The following is a 24,352-nucleotide window of genomic DNA, read 5'->3' as shown; positions in this document are numbered from 1 at the left end:
GAACAATGAAGCCCTGCAGGAGGCCGACATTAAGCAACACTAGCTTTAGGAAAATTAGCACACAGAAAAAAAACTCTTTATCAGGCTGTGCTTTTAATGTGAAAAATGAACACCATCCATTTATTATCAAAGACACTATATAAAAAAAGTCTCCTTAAGCAAAATATGTCATTAACAAGCTGTCACTTTCTCTAACTAAAGCTGAGTGTAATTAGTGCTCCTTACCTTGAGTCGTTCCTTGGTGATCTTATTGGGGGAGAAAGGGAGCGGGGGAGGCAGAGGAGGGATAAAAGAATCTTAATTCTCATAGCAGATAATGAAAATTTTGCCACCGCTGTATAAACAGTACGTGACGCAATCACACTTGTAAAACGTACGTGGCTTAATTAATCAGCAGATGACCTTCTACCTTCTACCCGCCGAAACCAGCAGAAGTTGTTCGACTTTTTCAAACAGGGACTCTCGTATTTAAATATATGACAGCAGCAGCATAGAAATGAACTGTAGCTCCAATTCACTGACTTAACATCCCCCTTTTTAACACCAAGCCCATTAAGTACAGCACAAGCTGAGCCAATAATGGCTCTCAGTAGGGATGCACTATAATGATTTTTTTTAAATCTATCTAATATGCCAATATTGTTCAACTCCATACAGAAATAGGCATCATTCAGCCTTTCCTGTAGTGCACTGAACTTATTAAAGTGGAAAAATTAAAGTTCTAGATTTAAAGAAATGCTAATGCAGAGCAACTGTGCTAGCAGCTATGCTTTGTTCTTATTGGCTAATATTTTAGTTTAAGGCCAATATCTATTGATAACAATGTCTTACAATAATAATCTTGCTCATTTCAGGATCATTTTACAAACTGTTATTTAACGTTTTACACAGTACACCAGTTGAAAAACTTTGGCTAGCTTCCTAACACAACACGTAACTCCATCAGTTGCTCAACAGCTTCAGACTCTGCGCCATATAACTCGGCGGTTAATCTTAGAAGCAGCAATTTAGAGGAAGAAGGCACGCGTTGGCGATGGCTCAGCACGCCCGTGGTGGCACAAAGGTAAAAAGACGCATGCATCCATGCAAGCTGGAACATTTACAGCTTGCATGCATGGAAAAATGTGCCCGGGGCTTAACAGTATGAGTCTTTATTATAGAGTGGCAAAAATGAGGACAAAGAAAAGCAACCAGATATAAATGACATCTTATCTGCAATCAACAACACATTGTGCAACTGCAAACAGGCACATCTGTGCAAAAGTGATTGTTGTTTTCTAACCTTCAGATAACTTCAGGTTCTTGGCTGTTATTTACTATTCAAACACCAGCACAGACTGTAAAATGACTCCAATAATGGCGTCAAATTACAACCGTCAACACTGGAAATAACAACACACACACACACAAATCATCCCAATACTATTCAAAACATTGAAATGTATCATTCACACATTTATTAACACACGGCAGGAGAATATTACTTTAAATGATCACCATGAGTGACGATGGAAAGCAAATGTACCTTTGAGGGATTCTCGTCCGCCTCGCTGTATGATCAGTAAATGGCAAGGTGGGGCTTCTTTGGTGCATTTGTTATGGCACTTCAGCCTGAGTGCAAACAAAAGCAGATTAAAGGTAGTCGATGAAATGAGACGAAACAAAAATGGGTCATATAAACAAGCTAGAGACAAAGAACCATCTCGTGGGATCAGACGTACTTGCAGTTTTTACATTTGAGTCCAAACAACATTCCCTTTCCACACACTATGCAGGTCTGGGACATCCAATACTTTGTGGAAAACCTGCAGGCAGAAGAAGAAGATGACAGAGTGAGATAAATAAGAGAGGGCTTTGCTTTCATCTTGTTGCACATCTATATGACACATCGGAGCTGCGGATTATCATGAGGAGAACACAGGTTCTGACCTTTTGCCTTTCACTACGTTCTCTCATTCTGACAGATGGCTTTTGCCAGACGCATCACATTCGCTGCGTAACCTTTCTGCGCGGATAACAGATGCCTGAAGAAGCTTCTCCTCCACAAGTGTTTACCTTCCTAATCTCCCTCACCTGCTGATTTAATTTGGGCCCATTTCATTTTTCACCGTGCAAATGAACATCTTGCCCAGTCGCTCAGCAGGCGAGAAGACGGAGGCCGCGACATGTGCATCAATACAACAATCAGGCTGAGTGATGGGGGTTCTGTAGACCTGCGCCACCCTTAAAGCAATACAGTGGTAACAACCATCGCCTGACTGAGCCGTCCGGCGCGGCTGCATATTTACTGATGCAACGCATGGATGCCTGTAGCACGGCTGCCTGGCTAATGACAGGTGACTAATGTACTTTGACAGGATCCAAATGTCTTTATCAGGCTCTGCCTCCACTGAGAGGCACGACCAACTTCTGTCTGATTTCTTAGTGGACTGTCAGTTATGGGAGATTCTGCATAAAGAAATGAGCAAAGAAGAAAGCCAAAGTGGTGCATTATGAGGCGGCTACACAATGCATTCATCTTAAGAGGCCAACAATGTGATCAAGGACACACGTTTTAAATTTTGCATCACGGAGATAATGTCCCGTCTTAAAACCAACCTTAATCTTCAAATAACGGCTCTATAAATGATATTTGTGCTTGCTTTGGCGGCATATGATGCTTCTCTGACACCCACGTTCTGCAGGTTGCTGCGATCCCACAACTAATCTGCACTGTTTTCACTTTTTAGATGAGGAGGATGAGAGAGAAAGACAAAGAGGAAAGTGGGAACTGAGATGAGTTATGCAAGAGGCCTGTTGATGAAGATTCTCAGTCATCCAGGTCATAATATGTGGAGAAGTTTGAAGCAAGGCGTATGGACTTGTAGAGTTTTCTCGAAGATGTTTCCAAGCAGCTTGGAAAGCAGCATCAGTTCTGATGATCAGAACTGATGAAGCCGGTTGGATGAGTGCTTGGATGCGTTCTATCACAGATGAATGCACAAAGGCAAACGAAATCCACACACTTTGCTTTCAGGCCTACCTGTGTTTTATTGAGTTTCCCAGATCTCTTCGGGGAATCTGTGGGGACCAGCGAGGCACTGAGAGAGTGTCTGGAGAGGAAGAAGAAGAAGGGGTGACATTGTTAGTCGTCATTTTTATCAGTTAAAATGGTAAAATGGCAGATTTTAAAGCCGACTGATGGCCGACTATGATGTCTCACATGTTCAAAACAAAGAAGTTCAACTTCCTTGAAACCTGAATCACTAGGCCTGTTTTTAAGGTCTGAGAACAGGAAGTAAGCTGTATTCCCTGGCAATGGTGCTCACATTTTCAGTGTCATCCTCATTGTGTTGCAGGTTTTGTCCAGGTGTGATGGACAGGTAGAAAAACAAAACACGTGTGACGGTTATGTTTCCATATCTGATGAGTTCTGAAGGTGGTTTCTGAACACAAACTGGTTAAAACTTGAACCTCAGCCGTGGCTGGCTGAGCCACCACAGCAGTGTGAGGAACAACAAAACATGTTTACACACGCACATGTGACTACAAGGTATTACTTGAGGTCATGCTGCTGAGGATGGAAGATACCACAATGGAGCCGTACTGCATGCGGGTTCTTCCATCTTTAATTGCAATCTATGGCTCAATCAGTGTTATCGACTGAGGATGTAGTTGTTTGCAGGCAGAGGAATGACAATAAAAACAAAGGCCGTTCTATATAATGCGCTCTCTCAGACTTCAAACTGTCACGGTCTTATTGAAACCATCTCAACTGAACTGCATGCTTAAATGCAGTATGAGTCTGTGATGAAGCGACATCATGCTATCTGTAGTCCATTGTGAAGATCAACAACAAAAACCTTTCTCTTAGTCCATTAGTGCCTGCGACGACTGAGCAGCCAGGTACATTTACGTGCCATCTCTTAATGCCAGGTGAGAATGGCAGCCTACACACTGCTCCCTGTGAAGGCGGCTGGATGTGGTGGATGTGCATCGAGATGATAGCGTGGTATAATGACGAGCCGGCTGCCAACGATCCAATGACAAAAGAGCTATGCTGAAAAATTCTGACAGAGTCAGAGGTCGCACAGGAAAGTGCATCGCGTACAATCATTTTTAGTGTTCTGTTTCACCCCAAAAAAAAAAGGCATATAACAGGGATGTTTTGAACAATTTAGACATTTTTACCATCAATATCCCCCAAAAAATGAAACAAAGAGATGTTTCATAATCATTTTAGACATATTCTGTGGTGGTTGTCATGGCTGTACAGTGCTTATCTTTTGTTCTGTTAGAGGCAAGACTGCATGGAAGCTGAAATTAAGAGGAAGCTTTGCCTTGAAAATACCAAACCCTGATCTTTGGAGAGAAACATCTGTGTGTATGGGCCCATCCTAACACATCCTCTGATGTTCTGCATCTACTTATCCGTCACAGCGACTCAGACAATAAACATGCAGCTTGGAACTGATCAAGTAAAATGAAGTATCAGAGAAGGAGATCTAAAAAAAAGATGGTTTTCTGATGACATCTATGCAAAGTTATTCATGAGTATTATTTCTTCGAACTGAAAATGGGTCTGTGGCCGAGTTGTGTAATGAGATGGATCTAAATATGAGAGGTTCAACTCATTTAGGCCCAAATGTGAAAATCATTTGGGTTGTTTTCAGACCTTTTTTTGCTCCTAAAAGATTCTTGAACATTTACCTATTATGTATTGCATTTTCTAAAGGTGACAGTATCCTCACTGTATATTGTATATAATATGTACATAATAATTTGCACCCGTATTAGAAATAATAGATAGAAACCTGTGCGATTCTAATTTTTCATCTGCTGAGAGGCTCGGGCAGTAATCAGCAGCTGCTGACAGCACTAATGTCGTGGTCCTGGAGCCATGCAGCATTTCCTGGGCTCTCCTCCTCCCCCAGTCTCTCTTGAGGCTTGGTGTCTTCTCCGTGCACTCCGATGCATCGCTCAATTACACTCAATCAACCTGATAACTCAATATAAAGGGGAACTGGCATCATCTGCTTCTTGTCGGCCTTGTTGGCGACTGGCAGATGACTGGACTTGTCAGCAGAGTGGTTCGAGCTGTTTGTCATCCTGTGTGTGTGTGTGTGTGTGTGTGTTGACGTCTGTGTCTGTCTTCAACAGCAATTCCTACCTCTCTTTCTCTCTCTCTCTCTCTCTCTCTCTCTCTCTCGCGGATAGTGTAAATCATCCCGACAGCGCACATGAAAAAAAGTGACAAATGACAGAATTTTGCATGTTTCATGTTGAATGTCTGCAGTTATATTCCATGATTTTTGTGAAATCGGCCGTTTTGAGGATGCTTCCTGTCACCCAAACACAGGATATTCCCAGAATGCAAAAACCAGGGCTGCAGCAGCCTCTTGGAGTTTCAGGCTCCTGGCTGTCATAAACTATATACACTATAGACCCGTTTTAGGTGTGAAAACTGGAAGGATGCTTCAGTTGTACTCCTAGGTCAGGTCAGGTATTTACTGTCTCTGCAATTACTGTTACCACAGGTCAGCTAAAATATCTCATGTCAGCATCATCTTACATTTGAGTCTCATCTTTGTTGCCTGTTACATTTTTCTTCCAGGTGTGATGGCAAAACAACGTTCCCATTATGATATCTGAAGAGGCATGAAGGCAAACTGAAAAAATATTACATTGTACACAAATTTAATGAGAAAATCAAAAGCTGGAGTCTCGGAGGTGCCGCCGGAGCAAAAAAACAAAAGAGAAGAGTGCTTTGGTTCACACGTACAGGTGACAACTTGTCACAAGGTGAAAACACCAAAACTTTAGGACATTCAAAAACAACATGCAAATACAAACTTGGGTTGTTTTGTCGACGTGCATCTATGCATGTGTGCGCCTGTGTGTGTGTGTGTGACAGATGAGCCTGCAGGAGCTGAGAAACCCCAAGGCGCCAGACAACAGTGTCCTCCTCCATCTTCTCTGATTGGCCTCAGCCTAATTAAGCCAAGGCCTTTCTCAACCCACCCCTCCTCCTCTACTGGCTCGGCACATGACATATATATCAGACCATAGGGCTGAAAATGTGTTTTTTGGGGGGTTAAACAGAGAAATGTTACTACATTACTACATTGTTTGCATCTGTGTGTAGGTTCAACAAAGAGGAGAGGTAGTGCGCACAGAGACTACTCAAGTTTATGAGCCTATTTACAACCAAATACTGTTTATTGGATGTTCAGCTCAGATGCCTCTTCATCTGATTGACTATACACCGCTATTCGCCACATGCGAAGAAGCATGTCACAATTAAGACGTGAAATCTTACGCTATCAGGATCATTAAGGTACTCCCGCTCAAGGGAAAGCATGCAGCACTTTGGCAGAGAAGATGCAAGACGCAATCAAGTATAATCAGGAGGTAATCAATAGCTTCCTGTCTTGTACTGCCTTTGCTTTTTGTGTCTTAACAAAATAATTGTATTGTATCCATACAGCGGACTGAGCAGAGCAGCAGAAAAAAAAAAAAAAAAAAAAAAAAAAGTCAACAGTGTGGGCGTCTGCTGCACGATGTGCTGCATTATTCTATGCGTGTGTTATATGAGCGATGTGTTACAGGCTGTCGCGCAGCATATTCTCATCCGTGTGTTTTAATGAGGCTTTTCCACGAGGAGAAAGAACACCACTGAACAAGTATTTGTTTGGAGTGGCAGCAAGAAACCAACTAAGAGAGGAGTGGAAATAGACAAGGTTTTTTTTTTTCTATCAGTGTGAGGAAAAAAAAAAAACAACAAGAGACAAAGCCAGGTTGCACAGTTGCTATGGCAACAGCTACACGCTGATCAGCCTTTTTTTGCAGACTATAGTGTTGTCACACACATTTACAAATAACACACGTGCAAAAAATCCCTATGATAAACTGACAATAGCAATCACAGCGCTGGAAAAATAGCAATTATCTTGGATGAAACAAGGATCTCCACGCGGCCTTATAGATATAGCAGCAGTCTTTTTAAAGACTGGCGGTTTGGAGTGTGCCAGTGAGACAGAGGGAGGATGGATGAGAGAACAGATGATGCCCGGAGGCCTCATGGCTCGGTAGAGACTTCCTCAGTTGGAGAACTCAAACAGCTCGGAGCGTTCAGACGTGTAAAAATGACCAACGGACAGACACCCAAAAAAAAAAAAAAAAAGGATTTCAGGTGACATAACGCACCCTGTGGCGGCCATGTTAAAAGGACAACACTGACGCCAGATCTCATTTTAAACTTACACAAAACCAAACTTCATGAGCTGACTGGACGTGGACCTCTAAAGTGATCAAAACCATGTCCATAGCAACGGGCTGTTACACATAGCAACAGGGTGTTCTTCAGGAATAACAGATTTTGCCATCAAGGGTCATAGTTCAAGGGTGCCATCGGGTTAAAGACCACATCTGAGTCAGACATTTGCATTCACGCGTGCAGCTGCACTGGTCTGGATCAGATATCAGATCACAGTGGCTTCTGACACCAAAGCCTACTCAGTCCAAATAAACACATTATATTTGATGAAAGGGACAAAAACTCATGGACAATGTCCAAATTACGCACACTTCCTGACCACAAACTGTGGATGAATCCAGCTGTGAATAGGCTGCTGAAGGCCTGTGTTCCTGCTTTCCATAAAGGGAGATCATAAAAGGCCAAGAGGACAGCCAGGGTCACCCTTGGGGAAGACATCAGGGAAGTGAAGTGCTGCATGCTCCATCACAATATCCACTCAACACACAAAGCGAGCTCGTTCCTCTCAGACAATGTGAATGTGACCCAGTGAGGACACAGCAAGGACCCCTAACAACCTGGTGCCAGGTGAGATCGGCTCTGAACCACCAGAAGTAGGAGACGAACCTTCAGAAGTTTAAAGTCCTTCATCCATCGCCTCATCAATATCAATGGCCAGAGGGTGGAGGCTGAGCAGAGCTACCTCTGTGTTTGCATTAGCCTCAGTGATGGCTCCAAAGGCTTCACTGCCAGAGGTTGCTGCCAAAAGCACAACTTCCTGAACAGCTGCTGTTGAACTTTTACAGGTCGGCCATTGATTCTGTCGCCACCTGCTGCACATGTCTGCACCTCAGAAAGTCTTTCCATAACAACATTTGAGAGGGTGACCAGCTCCGAGCTTTTCAAACTAGAGAACATGTACAGGTCACCCTGCCCCAGAGAGGCCTAGCAGCCATTATCAGAGACCCTTCACACCCTGGTTACAGCATGTTTACCTCACCGCCAAGCAAAGCAAGACATGCACGTACAAACAACAAGACTCAACGAGTTTTTACCACAGAGCAGAGGCACTACAGAACTCCTGATCTATTCCTTTCCACTGTATTGCATAGTTCCATAAGGGAACATTGTATCTGTGTATGTATCATGACATTGATCATCCTAATGAGTGAGGAATAACCTGCAAAACACTGGCACCATTTTGATCAGGACAGCAGCCAGGTGGTTGAAGTCATCTCTTTTTATACTCATTTCAGTTGCATTTTTAATGTTATAAATATTTATTTTTACTTTTTTACTAGTTTAACAAAGGGCCCGATTTAATAGATGTATATCTAAATTATAGATACGTAGATGTACTTTAATAATCCCTGAGGGAAATTGTTAATATTTATAAGAGGCTATGAGCCTGTGAGTTTCTGCTGTGGGGGACTAATAAAGGATCTTATCTTTTCTTATCTTATCTTATGAGAGTGATGAGATTACAATTTACAACAGAATAGAATATATAGAATAGACCCCTCTGCCTTGTAACTTGTCAGCAACTTGGACTTATTGGTTATTGACCGTCTTAAACCTTATTTTGACTCTCTGACTTAAGCTTAATTGCGGGACCCTATATTTCTTTGCTTGACCACCTGCCCCCTCCAGCAGGTGGCGCCCTAGGCGACTGCATATGTCGCCTACGCCAAGAGCCGGCTCTGATTCAGCCAGTGTGTTTAGTTTGGCGGAGCTGTCAGTCAGATCACTGTGAAAGCAGTGAAGCTTCTCTTTTAAGAGACCAACATAGCACCTATTGACCAGTCCGCCTCTTAATTGACTGGTGTTTATGACCTCGTCTGCAGGGTTTCATTAGTTGGAGTGGGTGCTTTAAAGGAAGAGCTCTGAGCTACACACAGAGTAAATTAAGGCCTGCTTGAAAAACCTTTAACTTTACCTGGAAACCACTATTTTTTATTGATGAGGCAAGAGAAGATAATTAAATACAATTTTCACTAATCCGGGTCCTAATCGGTATTCTGTTAAGGAAAAATAAAATAAAATAAAATAAGATATTGTATCCTTTATATCACTTTGTTTTCATCTGCAGCAAAATATTGACTCAGAGGATTTCTGAGTTTTGTAACTGAAGTCAAAACAGACAAAAGTCAAAAGGTGAGATTTTTTTTTTAGTCCTGTCTGCTAGACACAAATACAAAAACAAAGCTGAATGTCCTCTCCAAGCATGAGTCAACATGCCAACATCCATCTCCTCTCTCATACCTATGGAGTGAAGGCCGATCCTCAGAGCTGCACGTCCTCACTGAAGCTATCCTGCTCAGTTAGCCATTTCTCCTCAGCCTGTTTCAATGTAGCCGTTATTTAAAGCCATTATTTATTTTGACGATTCTCAAAGGGACCTGATTCTGGTACCACGACTGGTTGCTAGGAGACCTGTGACGCAACTGCAGAGCATCTACGTGAGGTTAGGGAGAGCGGGTGATGTCATTAGAAGTTGTGCACAAAGCGTATGAAGAACATTTAAGCCATTTATATCCACGACAAGCACACACTCTCAAACTCCCACACACACACACACACACACACACACACACACACACACACACACACGCACACACACACACACACACACACACACACACACACACACACACACACACACTCACTTCAGTTTTGCAGCAGGTGTCTGTGTTGGTTGACTGCCAAGGCTGGTACTGGATCTTTAAGTGGACACAAGGCAGCATAGCAAGCTGGGGTCTGCTGTCTGCTCCAACTTTCTGAGCTCAAACAGCCTGAAGGTGCTAGAGGTGAGCGGACTATTTAACATGTCCCTCTGTGACCACCGTAACTTTTCACACCAGACAAACAAGGACTTATAACACCCGAAGCAAGCGCCAAAACACAAAAAAACTGTAACAAAACAAACTATTTTTGCTTGCAAAAAGTTTTTTTTTCCTGCCTAAACTTTAAAAGCACTGTGGGTATACCATGTTTGAAGCTCACCAACCTCCATTTGTTGGCAAATGTTCATAGTCTGCGTGTCTTTGTCATGAGCTGTTGCTTTCGTTGTCGTCCAGGATGGACTGCCAAGTCTTACTGCACCAATGTATACACAAACAAAACTCAAGTAATCAGTGAATTCTTGTATATTGTTTACAACATGGAGATGAGCTAAACATTGTCCAGAGGATAAATCGAGGCAACTGGTCTCTAAAAAGGTGAAGCATGTCTGTCAGGCTTAAAGAACTAATGAAAGTCGACGGCTCTTGCCCTTGTGTATCTTTTATAAACTCTCTGTGAGACAGTTACTTGTTGTCCAGTTCTCCTGTAACATCCACCCTGTCAGAGCAGCCACTGCAGTGTGAAAATCTGCTCTCAGAGGAGAGCAGGCCTCATAAAAACCATGTGGAGATGCTGACTTCCTTACACTTGAACTGTGACTGATACATTGTGGCAACTTGCAAAAAGTTCTGTGGACAAAACAATGGATCTGAGGGGGTGCCCAGGACACACACACACTGCAGCTGGTGGGGGCTAATCGCCAAAAATATGCCTTCAATGATCAGCCTCATGATCACAGCCTCACCTGCAAACCTCACTATCTGTACCTTGTTCCAGCCCCTGGTCGCTGAACCTAAGAGAATTCCTTTAGACGTTTACTATTCTGAGCTGCAGCCTGAATTATTTTTGTAATCCATCATATCAACACCAGACTATAGCACATCTCTGGATGGAAAGCCAAACAAACTCCCAGGAAAGCACTGACGTCTCAGTGTTGACTGGCCACTGACTCATCCCCGGCAGACAGCATTTTGGTCTTGGTCACCTCAGCCCAGTCTTGTGGATCCTCCGCGTGTTTTTGATTCAGACGACTTGAGAGAAAATGCTGCCGGCCCCGAGGGGGCCCTGACGTATGAGATGGCAGTGATACCATAATCCCAAACATAGAACCCAGGAAGGATGTTTAGCCTGCCTGACCTGGCACACACACACACGCTCACGCAAGCGTTCAAACACACACACACACGTACGCAATCCTTAAAATAACTGAAGGCAGAAACATTTCCTTTTCTTCCTTTACTCGGTTATTTACAATGAAGCACAATGAACACTGTGTGGTTAGATATTTTGCTCTTTTCACCATCTGGTTAATGAGAAAATTGAAAGTAAATATATTTAAAAATAAGTTCATTTAATCAGCTCAAAATGGAGACACTTAATGTACAGCTTAAAAAGGCAAAGATAGAGGAAACCGTTACTTATCCTGCCGGGGTCATTTTCTGCTGTGGCAAATATAAACAGACACAAACAGATCAGTTACTCTGTAGGAATACTCCAATCTTACAAAAACACACAGCACATAAGCCCGAACATAAACACACATGGCTCGCATGTCGCCCTCAGCATTTACTGTAATCGACACCAGCACAGTCTTCAAAGCAGTCAAACCTGCGCTTAGGAAAACTGCAACGTGTGTGAAGAAGGAAGAAGGGTCCAAAGACTCCTCCCAGAGAGCCCTGAAGGAGTGACTGAAGCAACCTTCAGAGCTATTTTGGATTGTTGGAATACAGGCAGGTCTCCAAACCAAGCTGCGATACCCACCGTGTCTAATAATGATCTCTGGTACAATAGGATAAAAAAAGCAGAGTGCACTTCCTCCAACTCCCAAAAACGTTGACGTAGGAATTCATTCTAAGAGCTTGTCTACACTTTCACACCTGACAGTAAGAGTTTAGTCAAAGACGAAGCAGGTGATAGATGCATCAAAGCGTCAGGTTAAACGTGGCAGCGACTGTTACTGTATGTTAGGGCAGCTCCGTTGACTTTGAAAGAAATAATAGAACAAGATATTTCCTATTAAGAGTTCATAAAATGCCACCTTTTATAATGAAATAATACAATGAATATATAACTTAGCAATTTGCATATTAATTACAACTAAATTTCCCTTCAGGGATTAAAAAGTCTAAAATCTAATTTTGTCTTAACTTTAATAATAAAATAAAACATAAAAAATAAAATAAATAAATTACATTTAAAAAATAATCAATCATTTATGAATAAAAATAAAATAAAATAAAATAAAAATTCCTGTAACACACATCCATGTGAAACTATATCAGTACATAGACATTTGTGATCCTGTCATCCTGTTTTCTCTCTTTCTCGCTCCTCTCATGCATATAATGTGTAATTATTCCATGTCACGCCTCCAACAACAAATATGCACGGTTGTGCCCCACATTCCGTTTTAGTCGAGGTCCTCAGCTATTCCCAACACCAAGTGACGGCCGTTCATCACTCCATTCATTGACAAGACCTCCATTACTTTCTATTTCTCTGCCTTTCCCCATCTCCTCCTCAGTTTAATGGCTTCCGCTGCATGCCCATAATGTATCAGCCAATAAGGCTGCCAATGTGCAGCAACACACACAACCTCCGGTCATTATTGCACGGCCCGGTTCTTCACTTGTTGCATTTTCCACCAGCACTCTACTAAAAAAAATACAAAGAAGTGTGGTGGCAAGAACAATTACAGGCGTGAACGGTTCGTATTAACCTGACAAAAGGCCGAACGTGGAGGAAAACAAGAAAAACACTGCAATGCATCACAGGTCAGACTGAGTGAACTGAGTGAACTACACACTGTCACTTGACCTAAGAGAAGAATAACATTCAGAGAAATGAAACTAAGCAGATATGAAAAGGCTATATTAAAAAAAAAATCTCATTTCATAAAAGCCTTGGTGTGAGCTGATTAAAAAAAGATGAGTTCACTTACTTGCAGAGGGTGTTTCAGCGTGGACAGGAGGCGTGGAGGGGATGAACGAGGGGAAGAAGAAGGATCGCAGAGATCGTTCGGTGTGGAGGGGTGAGCGCTGCGTGGGCAGATTCTCACAGCTGCCCACACTGCTGTGGATCTTAAGGTTCAAGGGCTTGGTTTTCTTCTTGGCTCTGAGCAGAGAGAAAAACAAGAAAAAAACACAAAACCTATAAGGTTGATATACACAGCAAACATGTCCTCATACACAGAAAAGGTCAACATGGCACCAAAACGGCTCGGTTAGGTCGAGGAAAAGAACTGATCGGCACAAAGTAAACTTCTCCCATCTGCAGTTATATTTTTGGCTTATTATGGTGATGAGTCCTGCTTCAGACAGAGTTTACATGCATGTATTCACACAACTACAGTAGGGGAGATAGCTTCAAATGCACCTGTCATTTCACTGCCTATAAATGAACTTTAAAGCTGCTTTTTTTGCCCATATACATAGAATAAAATGGACTTCTGCTGCTGTTGAGACTGTTGTTTTTTTACATGCTGTATAAACTCATTCTCTGCTCCTACCATCATTATTTTCTCCACCTACACACACACACACTGCATACCCCACAGCTCAATACAACAGGTTCACACCAGCTCTTAGAGGGAAATGAAATTCAATCTGGTGGTGGATAAGGCAGAGAAAGTGAGAAAAGTCCATCAAGAAAAACAGATTAAAGTGGCATCATGGAAGCACCCAACAACACAGACTGATGATAAGTAGTTAATCTCATGATTATCTTTGTTTCTACTTGTCTGTCTAATAACTGTCCACTTTTGTGCAAAAAAAACCCAACATTTTCTGCACAGCCACACAATGAAAAGGTGTGAGAGCACCCTAAGCCGCAGTAAGTGTGGTGTACTGAACCAACATAATTATGGGATTAAGTTATCATGACACAGTGAGCGAGGCTGGGTGTCATGTTGGTAAGATGACTACAAAGCCGCTGGCATCGGGCCAGAGAGAGACAACAAGCCGCTGATGGGAAGCGTGCAGGAGGATGGAGGGATGGATGACTGACAGAAGCTCACACACAGATATATGCCCCCATGGCAAGTTGCAGTTCCACGCTCGTGTAATACGAATATGCAGAAAAACGTGCAACAAATATTATGACTTTATCATACATGGAAAGATCCGACGGGTGCCTGCCCACTCAAAGCCATTAATTCCATCAATAAGTCTCAAGCACCATCCTGGTGGGGCCTAAAAAATTACTTGAATCAAAAGAATGGCATGCAGTCCTCCAGGTAAAGAGGTGGAGAGTGAGCACCATATGGGCAGTGGCCTTGAAGTCAAACCAGGACCCAATGGAAGGACTACGTCTCCTGGCTAGTGTTGGAGCGTCGTGGGATCCACCTCGGAAAGAGCTGGAGGACTATGCTGACCCTGATGGACTAAGCACCTTGCCACCCCTTATGTTAGCATATATTGCCAAAGGCTTAACTGAGGGCATCAGCTTCAGAGCAGATGGATGATGGATGAGTGTGCAAAGTGAGACGGTTTATTTGTACTTTCTCATGCTCGTCTCATTAACATGTCTGGGGGGTTTTCCTTTATATGTTAGCATCATGCTAACGTCCTTGCACTATACACCTTTACACCAACTATGCTAGTGGTGTTTATGTTTATTAAAGGTAGGAGATTTCATTCTGATGCACTTTATGTTAAATTAGTGTAACTTCTCTTTACAGTCCGATAGCAGCCAATTAGTTTGGCAGTTTCGCATTAAAACAAAGAATATGAATCATCTGTGGAAGCTATAAAACACTAAAAACATCAGCCAATCCAGCCGACCCTGCGCGGAGTATTGGCTGGTTGTCACTCTCTTCCTGCTCTGCACGCACCAGAGAGGTACGTGCATGATGGCTGAAGTCACAGACCGCAGCTCGTCTTCAGGTGATGCACGTCCATGTGATCGGGACACGTGGCTTCGGGGTGAGCTCCGAGAGAAAGGGGATTCAAGTAGTAATGTTGCTTCACCCACACAGTCCTGCATCAGCACCACCTTTACTTATATGAAGAGAATAGATATAAATAAATGTTGATTATGAAACTCATTTTCATTCAATCATTTATTTAGTGACAGCATTGATACACTAAATGAATTTGCTCTTTATAGTGAGCCATGTGGAGGTGGCACTACACACACACACACACACACACCAGCTGTGTGGAGCTGTTTTTTTCCACAGAAGCGTGTAAATGATGGAGAAACAGCTTTTAAAATGAGTTTTTCGTGTCAAATCGCAAGTCACCAATAATTTCCCATAATCACTGGCTTCTGTTTGTCAGCTCGCTTCCTTTTAGGGGACCTGTCATTGCAGAATTGGATTGTGGATAATTAAAGTTGCGGTGCAATTTGTCTTTGTCAGCTTGTCACACGAGTTTGTTCCAGTAGAACTTTTGTGGGTTTTAGTCAGATAATACCTGTAAGTACTCAGGCCCTCATGCGACAGTGAGTGACACAATCTGCACACTGTGGGCTCATTGTAAGCAAAATATGCAATATGATGGAGACATATGTACAATGACACACAATGCAGACCATTCCAATTACTTAATTAGCATCTTTTTGGCTAAAAAAAAAAGTCACCGTATCCCTTTAATTCAGGGAGATATTACAGTATGTATCACATTCACTGTCCTGCAGCCAATCACGCAGTATTGATTGTGCACATTCTGGGAAATCAATGCAACGAGAACATAAACAGCAGCAACAGCATACAGTCAGGTGCGCCCTTCAGAGAATCCCCCCCCCCCTCCATTGACACGTGCACATATGTGAACAGCAGTCGGCTGTGGTTAAAAAAGAACTGCATCTCCATCACGACTGCTCAGGATGAGGTGACTTTGTGGGGATAATAGGGAATAAAACGGACACCCTTGGTTGTCCTTCATTAGAAAAATAATCCACATGCTGTTAATTAGCTCCCAGATAATTATAAATGCAAACGTTCTGTTAGATAGATCTTATCGTCTGACTTTCCTTCTCCTCTTTCTACTACTTTCTGTTTGTTTTCAGTATTTAACAAAATGCGTGTGCAGCTCTGAGTGTTTTAACTGTTTAACATCAAAAAGTGTTTTCAACAAAAAGTGACTCAGGAACTCTGTCTTCCCCTCCGCCATCAGACTCCTCAACAGCTGACAGGAGTCTGTAAAAATTGTTTACCTGTTTACCTCCTTCATTCTCTGCTCAATTCGCACAACAGCTGATGTAGCACACATGCACATTTATGCACATTTATATGTATATAGCTTCATTTACTTCCACAGTTTATATTTAGTGTACTTACTCTTCAAATTGCTCTTTTGCAAATTATTCTATTTTGACTTCTTAAACCTTTATGGCATTCAGTGTGAGCAGCAAAGTAAGAATGTCATTGTACAGGGAAACCAGTTTCTATACTTTGCATATGACAATAAACTTTGAATCTTGAAAAAGCAAAAAAAGTTAATACGTATAACCAGCTCATCTTCGTCACACTTAAGCCAAAAGAAAGAAGAAAATGTGACAAAACGCCTGTTATATCTGGCTCTATGTTTTATTTTTTTAAGAGGAGGTGAGGTAATTCTAACAATCAGTGTCTTCACTAATAATTACTACTGCAATTACCCACTCTTTTCCACTGTATTTAAAAGCTGCTGCACGACATTCATCTTTAAAGCAGATTTCCATTTAGATTTTCTTCCATTTAATTCAAGTGCAATATGCCAAAGTAGCAGCTAGCATTTCACATGGACAGACATAGAAAAGAATTAAATTCACTTTGTGTCACATCCTCTTCAGTTTTCCTACGACCCATGTGGAGGCAACCTTTGTCATTCTTTTCCTACAAAACATAATATAATAAATTATGGACCACGTCTGCTAAATTAACAACGGATTGGAGCGATGAGATCCCTAGTTATGTTAATCTTTTTCCAATGTTTAGTACACTTGGTAGATAAAACAGATGTAAACAGGCACAACTAACCGCTTCCTGCAAAGACACCAAAATAAACTTCATTGTATCCTGAGTGGAAATGACGTCTGTGTGACGACAGCCGTGATTGAGCTCTTAAGTTAAGCCTCAGTCGATGTCTGAGTGATCGCATCCTGTATAAAACAGGTGAGGCAGAAAGGAAGGAAACAGAAATCTTTAGAGACGATCCAGAAGCAACAAACAGACCAAAGGGATGAGAAGAGATTGTTCGTCTACAAGCAGACACAATCCTGAAAAGAGACAGGTGGAGGGAGCATGAAAGGGGACAGAAAGGGAGAGTTTATCTCTTTTTAAACTGACTTTAAAGTGACTGTGAATCCTGAGTTATCATGCAAAGTAACAGTCATTAAGAGTTAAATCCCACAGGAATGTTTCTTCCCATGTCAGTCTCCCACTCCCTACACTGAGTCATGCAATTAGACCTGTAAGCCAGCCCAGCACTTCACTCCCATCTCCTGCAATAAGGAAGCAGCCTGCAGGTTATCACTTCTCCGTCATAGAGCTTTTGTCAGCTATTCCGATTAGCCCACTTTATGCAATTTGAATCTAAATTAAACCATTCATCTCCCTGCATGCATGCCTTTATCCTCTCCCCCGAATGATTTGTAGATGTTCAGTGAGGGAAAAGTGAGAATGAATGCAGATAGAGAAGGGAGAGGATTCCCAATTTTGGTGTTGCTGTCAGTAAAGGCAGTCGGGCGGGCTGGTGGGCGGGCGGAGCGTCAGGGAGGAGGACTTTCAACCCTGCGGTTGTTAAAGCAGCTATTCAGATGTCTCTTTCTACTCATAGCATCTAAAAAGTTCAAGAAAACTTAAAGAATACATGAAACACAGAAGAAGAGGGCGGTGCCTGGCTCGTTAAGATGAATGAAAAACAGCGAAGGTGTGAAAAAGCTGGGATGGAGTTATGATGCAGGCTCCGTGCAGAGTGAGCCCTGTGAGCCCATATTTGCTCAATGGCAGCTGGGATAGGCTCCAAAGGAGGGAACAGGTCAACATACTGGGGCTCCAACAGTACTGCCTTCTATCACAGTCCTGTATAGTTCTATACAGTCTGTGGTAAACACAAGGAAGAAGCAGGAGACTGGAAGGAGCAGACTGGGGATTTAACGAACCGTCAATAAATCACCGTCAATCAGGAGCTCCAGTCAATCCAATTAATAAATCACCAGAGAATAATCACAAGCTTCTGAGCAGCTGTAGATGTACCTAATCCAAATACTATACAGTCATAGGCCACAAGCACATGGCTCAAAGTCTGGCAAGATGGTTTGTAGCTAAAAGCTACTTGGTTGGTTCTAGGGCTGCAACGATTACTCGAGGGCAAAATGCCTCGACAACTAATTTAGTACTCGATGACTCATTTAGTGACGTCATCGGGGACGATTCTGTCGTGGCGCAGCAGGATGATCAGCGTTTTGGGTGCAAGAGGTCCTGGGTTTGAGACGCGGGTGACACACACACACACACGCCGGGCATGGAGGTGGTCGCGCGCCGAAGCAATGACACTGCAGCAGGCCCAAAGCAGGCATCCACCAGCTGCTAGATGCAGCCGTATCTATGGGAAAACTATGACATTTACGCCTGATCCGAGTACTCGAGTAATCGCAAAAATAGTATCCGAGTATCAAAAATACTCGTTTGTTGCAGCCCTATGTGGTTCAATATTAAATTCAGGAGCGTGGTTCTAACATCCACTCCTAGCTTCTCTCTTGACCGGGCCAGCCACAGGAGGGCTACACAGTCATTTCAAACACCAACAAATCTAACCTCCAGAGTCATTTATATGTTCATGATGAACCGGAGGGGGAAAAGTAAAATCATCAAATAAATAACATGTCAGCACCAACCGTTCCAATTCTACGTGCCTTTACAAGCCCACAAGGTGGGTTCAAAGCTTGATTATTCATATTCTCCATGTTTACACTTTTCAAAGATGAGATTTGCACTTCACAATATTCAAGCAAGGAGCCTGACATTCATGCACACACACATTCATCCACCCACTCCCTCCACTTCCCTCCACTTGCAGAGACGCTAATTACAGAGACACCTTCAAGTAAAAGTTCCATTTGATCAAGGACAGAGGTGAGAGCAGGAGAGCGGTGATCCATCAAATGACACATTTCCTTCACATTCTGGCATATCAAGAGGATTTCAAAAAGGCAGGGTCATGAATATTACCGAGCTGTCTGACAAACCAGCTCGCAGGAGCTCACTATCCAAATGACACATCTTAACAATGATGCCGCGATGCTGCAATCCATCTGTCTAATTAACACTTGTGTCCATCTAAGCGAGCCAATTACAAGCACGATTCCATCGGCGTGCCTCTGCGCCTTACATCAGAAATATGCAGGAGAGCTCTGCTGAGGACCCGTACGTGGAGAAAGGCACCCTGTTGCTCTTTATGCAAATGGAACTGAGTAATATCTCTGGCAGCCGCTGCTCTTTGCCGCTTTAATAAAGTTGGAGGAAAATGAAATAAAGGTGGCTGGAATAATGATTACAACAGAGAATCACTGTGAGCCCTTTGAGCGGCGTCTTCCAAAGCAGGGTGTCTTTGCTTTCTGAAGTCAGAGGCTGTGTTTGAATAAAAGCTGGCGGTCTCGCAGGTAGGCTTTTTATGTTCCTTTCCTGAGGCGGTGCAGCAAAGCCAACGTCAAACTTCATCTAAAAGGAGTTATTTCATAATAAGTGTAACTATTCAGACAAACATTTGCCTTTTGTTACTCAGAAAACTTGCTGTGATTTTTATGTTGTGTATACAAAGGTTATTCAGATTTCTGAGGGCGCAAACCACCTCACATGGTTCACTGTATCTGTGCTTCAACCACTATAAACTGGGCACCAACATATTTATCTTTGCAACAATAGGCCTAAACTCTTCAACCAAACAACATCATGAATTGTGAGGCCATTTTACTGAGGCCAAATATTTTGTGAGTACATTAGAACCAGCCGAATACCAAATTGAATCATCGCTGTGCACGATACACCGAGCACCAAAGCTTTCCCCATCTCACACACACACTTAATGTCAACTTTATGTAGTTATTTTCACACATTCCTACTTGAATGTGTTTTGAGCCTTGAGGTTTTGATGTGCACAGGCAGAGGATGCATGGATGCACTGTGGTCTAAGTGGAGGTGAAGCAAAGGAGAATCCCAAGGCGTTCCCAGGCAAGCCGAGAAACATAGGGGTCTCCCCCAGGGTCCCCTCATGGTGGGACATGCCCAGAACTCCTCCCCAGGGAGGCGTCCAGGGGCCACCTCAGCTGGCTCATCTCGGTGTGGAGGAGTAGCGGCTTGTGACCATAAGTGAGAGCAGGGAACATAGATTGACCGGTAAATTGAGAGCTTTGCCTTTCACCTCAGCTCCCTCTTCACCACAACGGTCCGATCCATCGATCCTATTACTGCAGAAGCTGCAGCAATTCACCTATCAATCTCCCCTCACTCATGAACGAGACCCTGAGATCCTCCCTGAAGTCCTCCACGATGGGCAGGAGCTCTCCTCTAACCCAGACAACAAGCCATCGGTTTCTGGTCGAGAACCATTGGCCTCAGAGTGTGAGGTGCTGATTCTCATCCCCGCTGCTTCACACTCAAGAAAATAATTCAAGAATTCCTTCAGATTATTGTAAAAAAAAAAAAAAACTCCTGCATTTACCTACATTTTCTACTCTCTCTCTGCGTTTACAGTTTGTACGCCGTCAACCCCCCAGGGAAGGTGAACTTCACTTGTAAAACCACGGCTGTATGTGATATGATGATTACAGAAAAGCTGCAGACACATGAAAAGTTTTACTTTCCCCAGCAATCTGAAGCCTGTATGTGCAGCACTGATATAATATTCTGACAATATTTTGCATCTTCCTCTGGGACGAGGTGGCAGCATGTATTGCTGTCTCCCACAGTTTATTATTTCATATCACAGGAGTTCCCTGTGAGTGTAAGCTTCCCCCCTAATCCAACAACATCGCTAAAAATAAGTCAAACAGGGCAAAATGACAAGCTGTCAAACGATCAAAACGTGTGGTAAATAACATCCCCAGGTCAGCCAAACGTGTGTGGAAGAGTAAACAAAGGTGACATTTTTACAGCAGCTATACGCTGTGCAGCGCTGTGCTATACTCGTCATTCCTGCAACTAATCATTTCAGATGAACTTCGCCTTTGAATGAAGTTCTGCTTAAACTATTTTAAAGCCTTTAAGACTATTATTTTATATGCTATTAACTATAAAATAGACCCTGCAATTAACATTGTTTAGAGCATAAAAGATAAAGGTAGTGGATTTTATTTTAATTAAACAGTGCAGGGGAGGTGTGTGTCTGTCAGTGTGAGTGTGGGTGTAGGTGTTTGCCCCCACAGATCTGCTGATCACCTGTGGATGACAATGAAAAAGTGCCTGCTTCCCTCTCTTGTTATCTCCTCTTTAACTGTCAGCATCTCCTACTGGGACATGGGTGGGTGTCAGTGCGCTGTCAGAGGCCAGGGGAGGCACAGCGCTCTCAAGAGGGGAATTAAAATGAGCCATGGATAGAAAAGTGAACATGAAGCAGAGGAGACGGCAGGACACACAAGGCGAATGAGAGGGGTTGAAATAAATAAATAAACAAATAAATAAAAGAGCAAAGGTCGGTGTGAAGGAGAGAAAATGAGCAGGAGAGGGGAGAGGACTGATGACCAAATGTGAGACCAGTGGTTTTGGTTTGGGACTGGAGGAGCAGGAGCAGGAGCAGAGGAGTGAGCAGCTGACAGCAAGGTGGACTGTGATATGTTGGCTTTTCTGTATCTTCTCAGGGATGTGTGCTGCTGTAAACTGACAGAGCCTGTGTGGCTAAAATAAAGTTTACCTCTACATGTTGTTGTCATGGGTGCGATGGAAGGATTGTTATGTGCTGTAAACAAGTAAAAAAAATGATCGTCATGAATCGTCTATAACAGATAAAGAGTGCATTTTTAGGCTATGTTTGCTCATTGGTGTCACTGTAGGTTCACAGACTGTGAATAAATATGGACAAACCTTCACTAAGCAGCAACCTCTGAAGTTAAAAACTGCACTTCACCCTATGGCCTCTAGGGGCTGGCTCACAAAGCAAGTCAACCCCCATAGACTGTCATGTAAAAATGTAAAAAGTTGTCTGTATTCGGAGTTTAGGCGGACTGTGAGCCTGCCCAGTCCAGTCTGTATGGGAGGCTCAGAGCTCCGCCATGTTGGCAGCGTGTTAAGCAATTAATCCAAATACAGGCAAAGAACAGGAAGCTCTCAGTCTGAACACGACAATAACAAATGTCAATGTTGAGCATTTAAATATAGCGCCTGGAGTTTTAAATTCTGTGAGCTGAACAGTGTAAAATAAACTCTGCACAAAGCCTCCGGCTGCCAGGTGTATTCCATTGATGGTAGACTCAAGCTTTCAAGCCAATGACCAACAAAGCTGTCTATGTGCTTCAAAGTAAACTGTAAGTTTGCTTCTGACCCAACATATATTTGTGAGGACACTAAAGTACAGTATCTGATCTCCTGTGGACATACCATCTGTACTTCACTGGAGATTTTAGGCCTGTGGGTCCTGCAAGTGCCATTACATCTCAGTACCAACAGCAAAAAGGCACTTACTCTTACTGAACGCCCATTTTGCTCTTTGTCAAATGTAGGAACCAAAAGTGGAGGCATGTAAGAGTGGTGTTGTCATGGAGACAGAGGGCAGCATCCCTGACTTCAGATTGTGTTTGAGTTTTCATGTACTGTTTGTGAATCTATGGAATGAAATGTCTCAAAACACTTTTTGTGTTATGTAGCAGAGCAAAGGGAAATTCTTCCATGTAGCAGCGACTCTTTCTGTGCACCAGGCGTGTCCACCACCTGAGGAGGGCTCTCATTGGTTCCAAAAAAGCCTCTGATAGCACAGCTAAGGACAACAGAACAGCGATTAGTGCTTCCTCAGTACTGAAATTCCCTGAAAGCCTAAAGTCGCCATGGTCAGCAGATGAAATACACCTGGTTTTCTCACTAATGGACTCAAAATCCATCTTCATGCTGTTTCTGTATTCAGACTCTCTCCAAATGCACCTCGTTTGCCGCTAAATTGTTTGGAATGAATATGAATAAAGAACCATGCATCTCCAAGGCTTTAAAACACAAACAGGTGTTGTGAGATCCTTTTGGATTGGATGAACAACCACCCCCACTCCGCTAAAAGTAATCACAATTTTCTGGCACATTTTCTTCTTAAAATTTACATGAACTTTTATCAGTGTTGTTGTCTTGGCCTTGGATTCCACTGGAAAATTCGCTTGAGCTCTTTTAATTCTTTCTCAGAGGCCATGAAGGTCAGTCGAATAAAATATATCTCGGTTTATTGTACAGCTGTGGAAACTGGTAAAAACAATGTCATCATAACCACGTAGTGACGTTTTGCTTGTTGGAACCACAACCTATTCAGGAAACACAACCAGCATCTGGCGCCCCCCTGTGGTTGTGTATATATTATGTTGTCCGGACTCAACCTAGTGTTCGAAACTGATGGAAAGACGTTAAGCTCTCCCTCTCTGTTGGGATGACAATGTTTCAAAAACACTATTTTCACTGGTTATGTGTTTGGAAACCTTGTAATAGCTGTGGTGCTGTACAGCGGCTGCATCCTCTGAGGGATGATTGAGTCTTTGTGGAGCATCAAGGCCGTCCCATTCTGAAGGCTCGTACGTGGCTCCCTGCTATGAAGGATGCATCAGGTGGATCCTTCACGGGTCGCCAGTGGTTAATTAAACAATACAGTGGACAAGTTTGTAAACTTTGAAAGGGCAGCATCCACTGAAGGTTGCTAAGCCACAGAAACAGGAAGTCTCCTACACACAGAAACAGTAACATTCAACAATTTGGGGTATATGAAGGCTACGCAGTGTTTCCTCTTAGGGGGGCAGATCATAACACAAGATATTTAAGATATTTATTTATCGACTGATATTGTTTTTTCTACAACCAATGCCGATGTTTAGAAGTCAGGGTCAGCCGATGACCAATAAGTGCTGCCGATTTTTTGGCTGTTTTTTTAGTGCCGATATGTTTTCCCTTCATTTGCTGCTAAAATGTCACAGTAATAATAAGTGGATGCACCACACCTTTAAACTTAACACCATCATCTATTTATCATCAGAACCTAAACGTATGTTATTTGTCTTATTTCTGCCTCTGCATGGCCGCACGTTTACAGTTCACTGCTGCTGTCTGAACACAGCGCCTGATGCGCATATACACGTGCACACACACACCGAGACACATGCGCACACAAATATGTG

General features: G+C 42.9%; 1 protein-coding gene across 1 annotated transcript in view; it reads right to left on the bottom strand.

Annotated features, from left to right (window-relative positions):
• The window catches only part of ksr2 (kinase suppressor of ras 2), a 72,692-nt gene that overhangs the window by 20,144 nt on the left and 28,196 nt on the right, over positions 1 to 24,352 (bottom strand). Inside the window, exons 5-8 of the mRNA XM_028414573.1 lie at positions 13,017 to 13,189; positions 3,023 to 3,092; positions 1,722 to 1,805; positions 1,526 to 1,611 (exon numbers count right to left, since the gene is read on the bottom strand). Of these exons, the coding sequence (XP_028270374.1) occupies positions 1,526 to 1,611; positions 1,722 to 1,805; positions 3,023 to 3,092; positions 13,017 to 13,189 (413 nt within the window). The remainder of the gene's footprint in view (positions 1 to 1,525; positions 1,612 to 1,721; positions 1,806 to 3,022; positions 3,093 to 13,016; positions 13,190 to 24,352) is intronic.

The sequence above is a fragment of the Parambassis ranga genome, chromosome 9 (genome assembly GCF_900634625.1).
Source record: "Parambassis ranga chromosome 9, fParRan2.1, whole genome shotgun sequence".
In the NCBI taxonomy this organism is placed as follows: Eukaryota; Metazoa; Chordata; class Actinopteri; family Ambassidae; genus Parambassis; species Parambassis ranga.
This window is presented reverse-complemented; position numbering and strand designations above follow the sequence as displayed.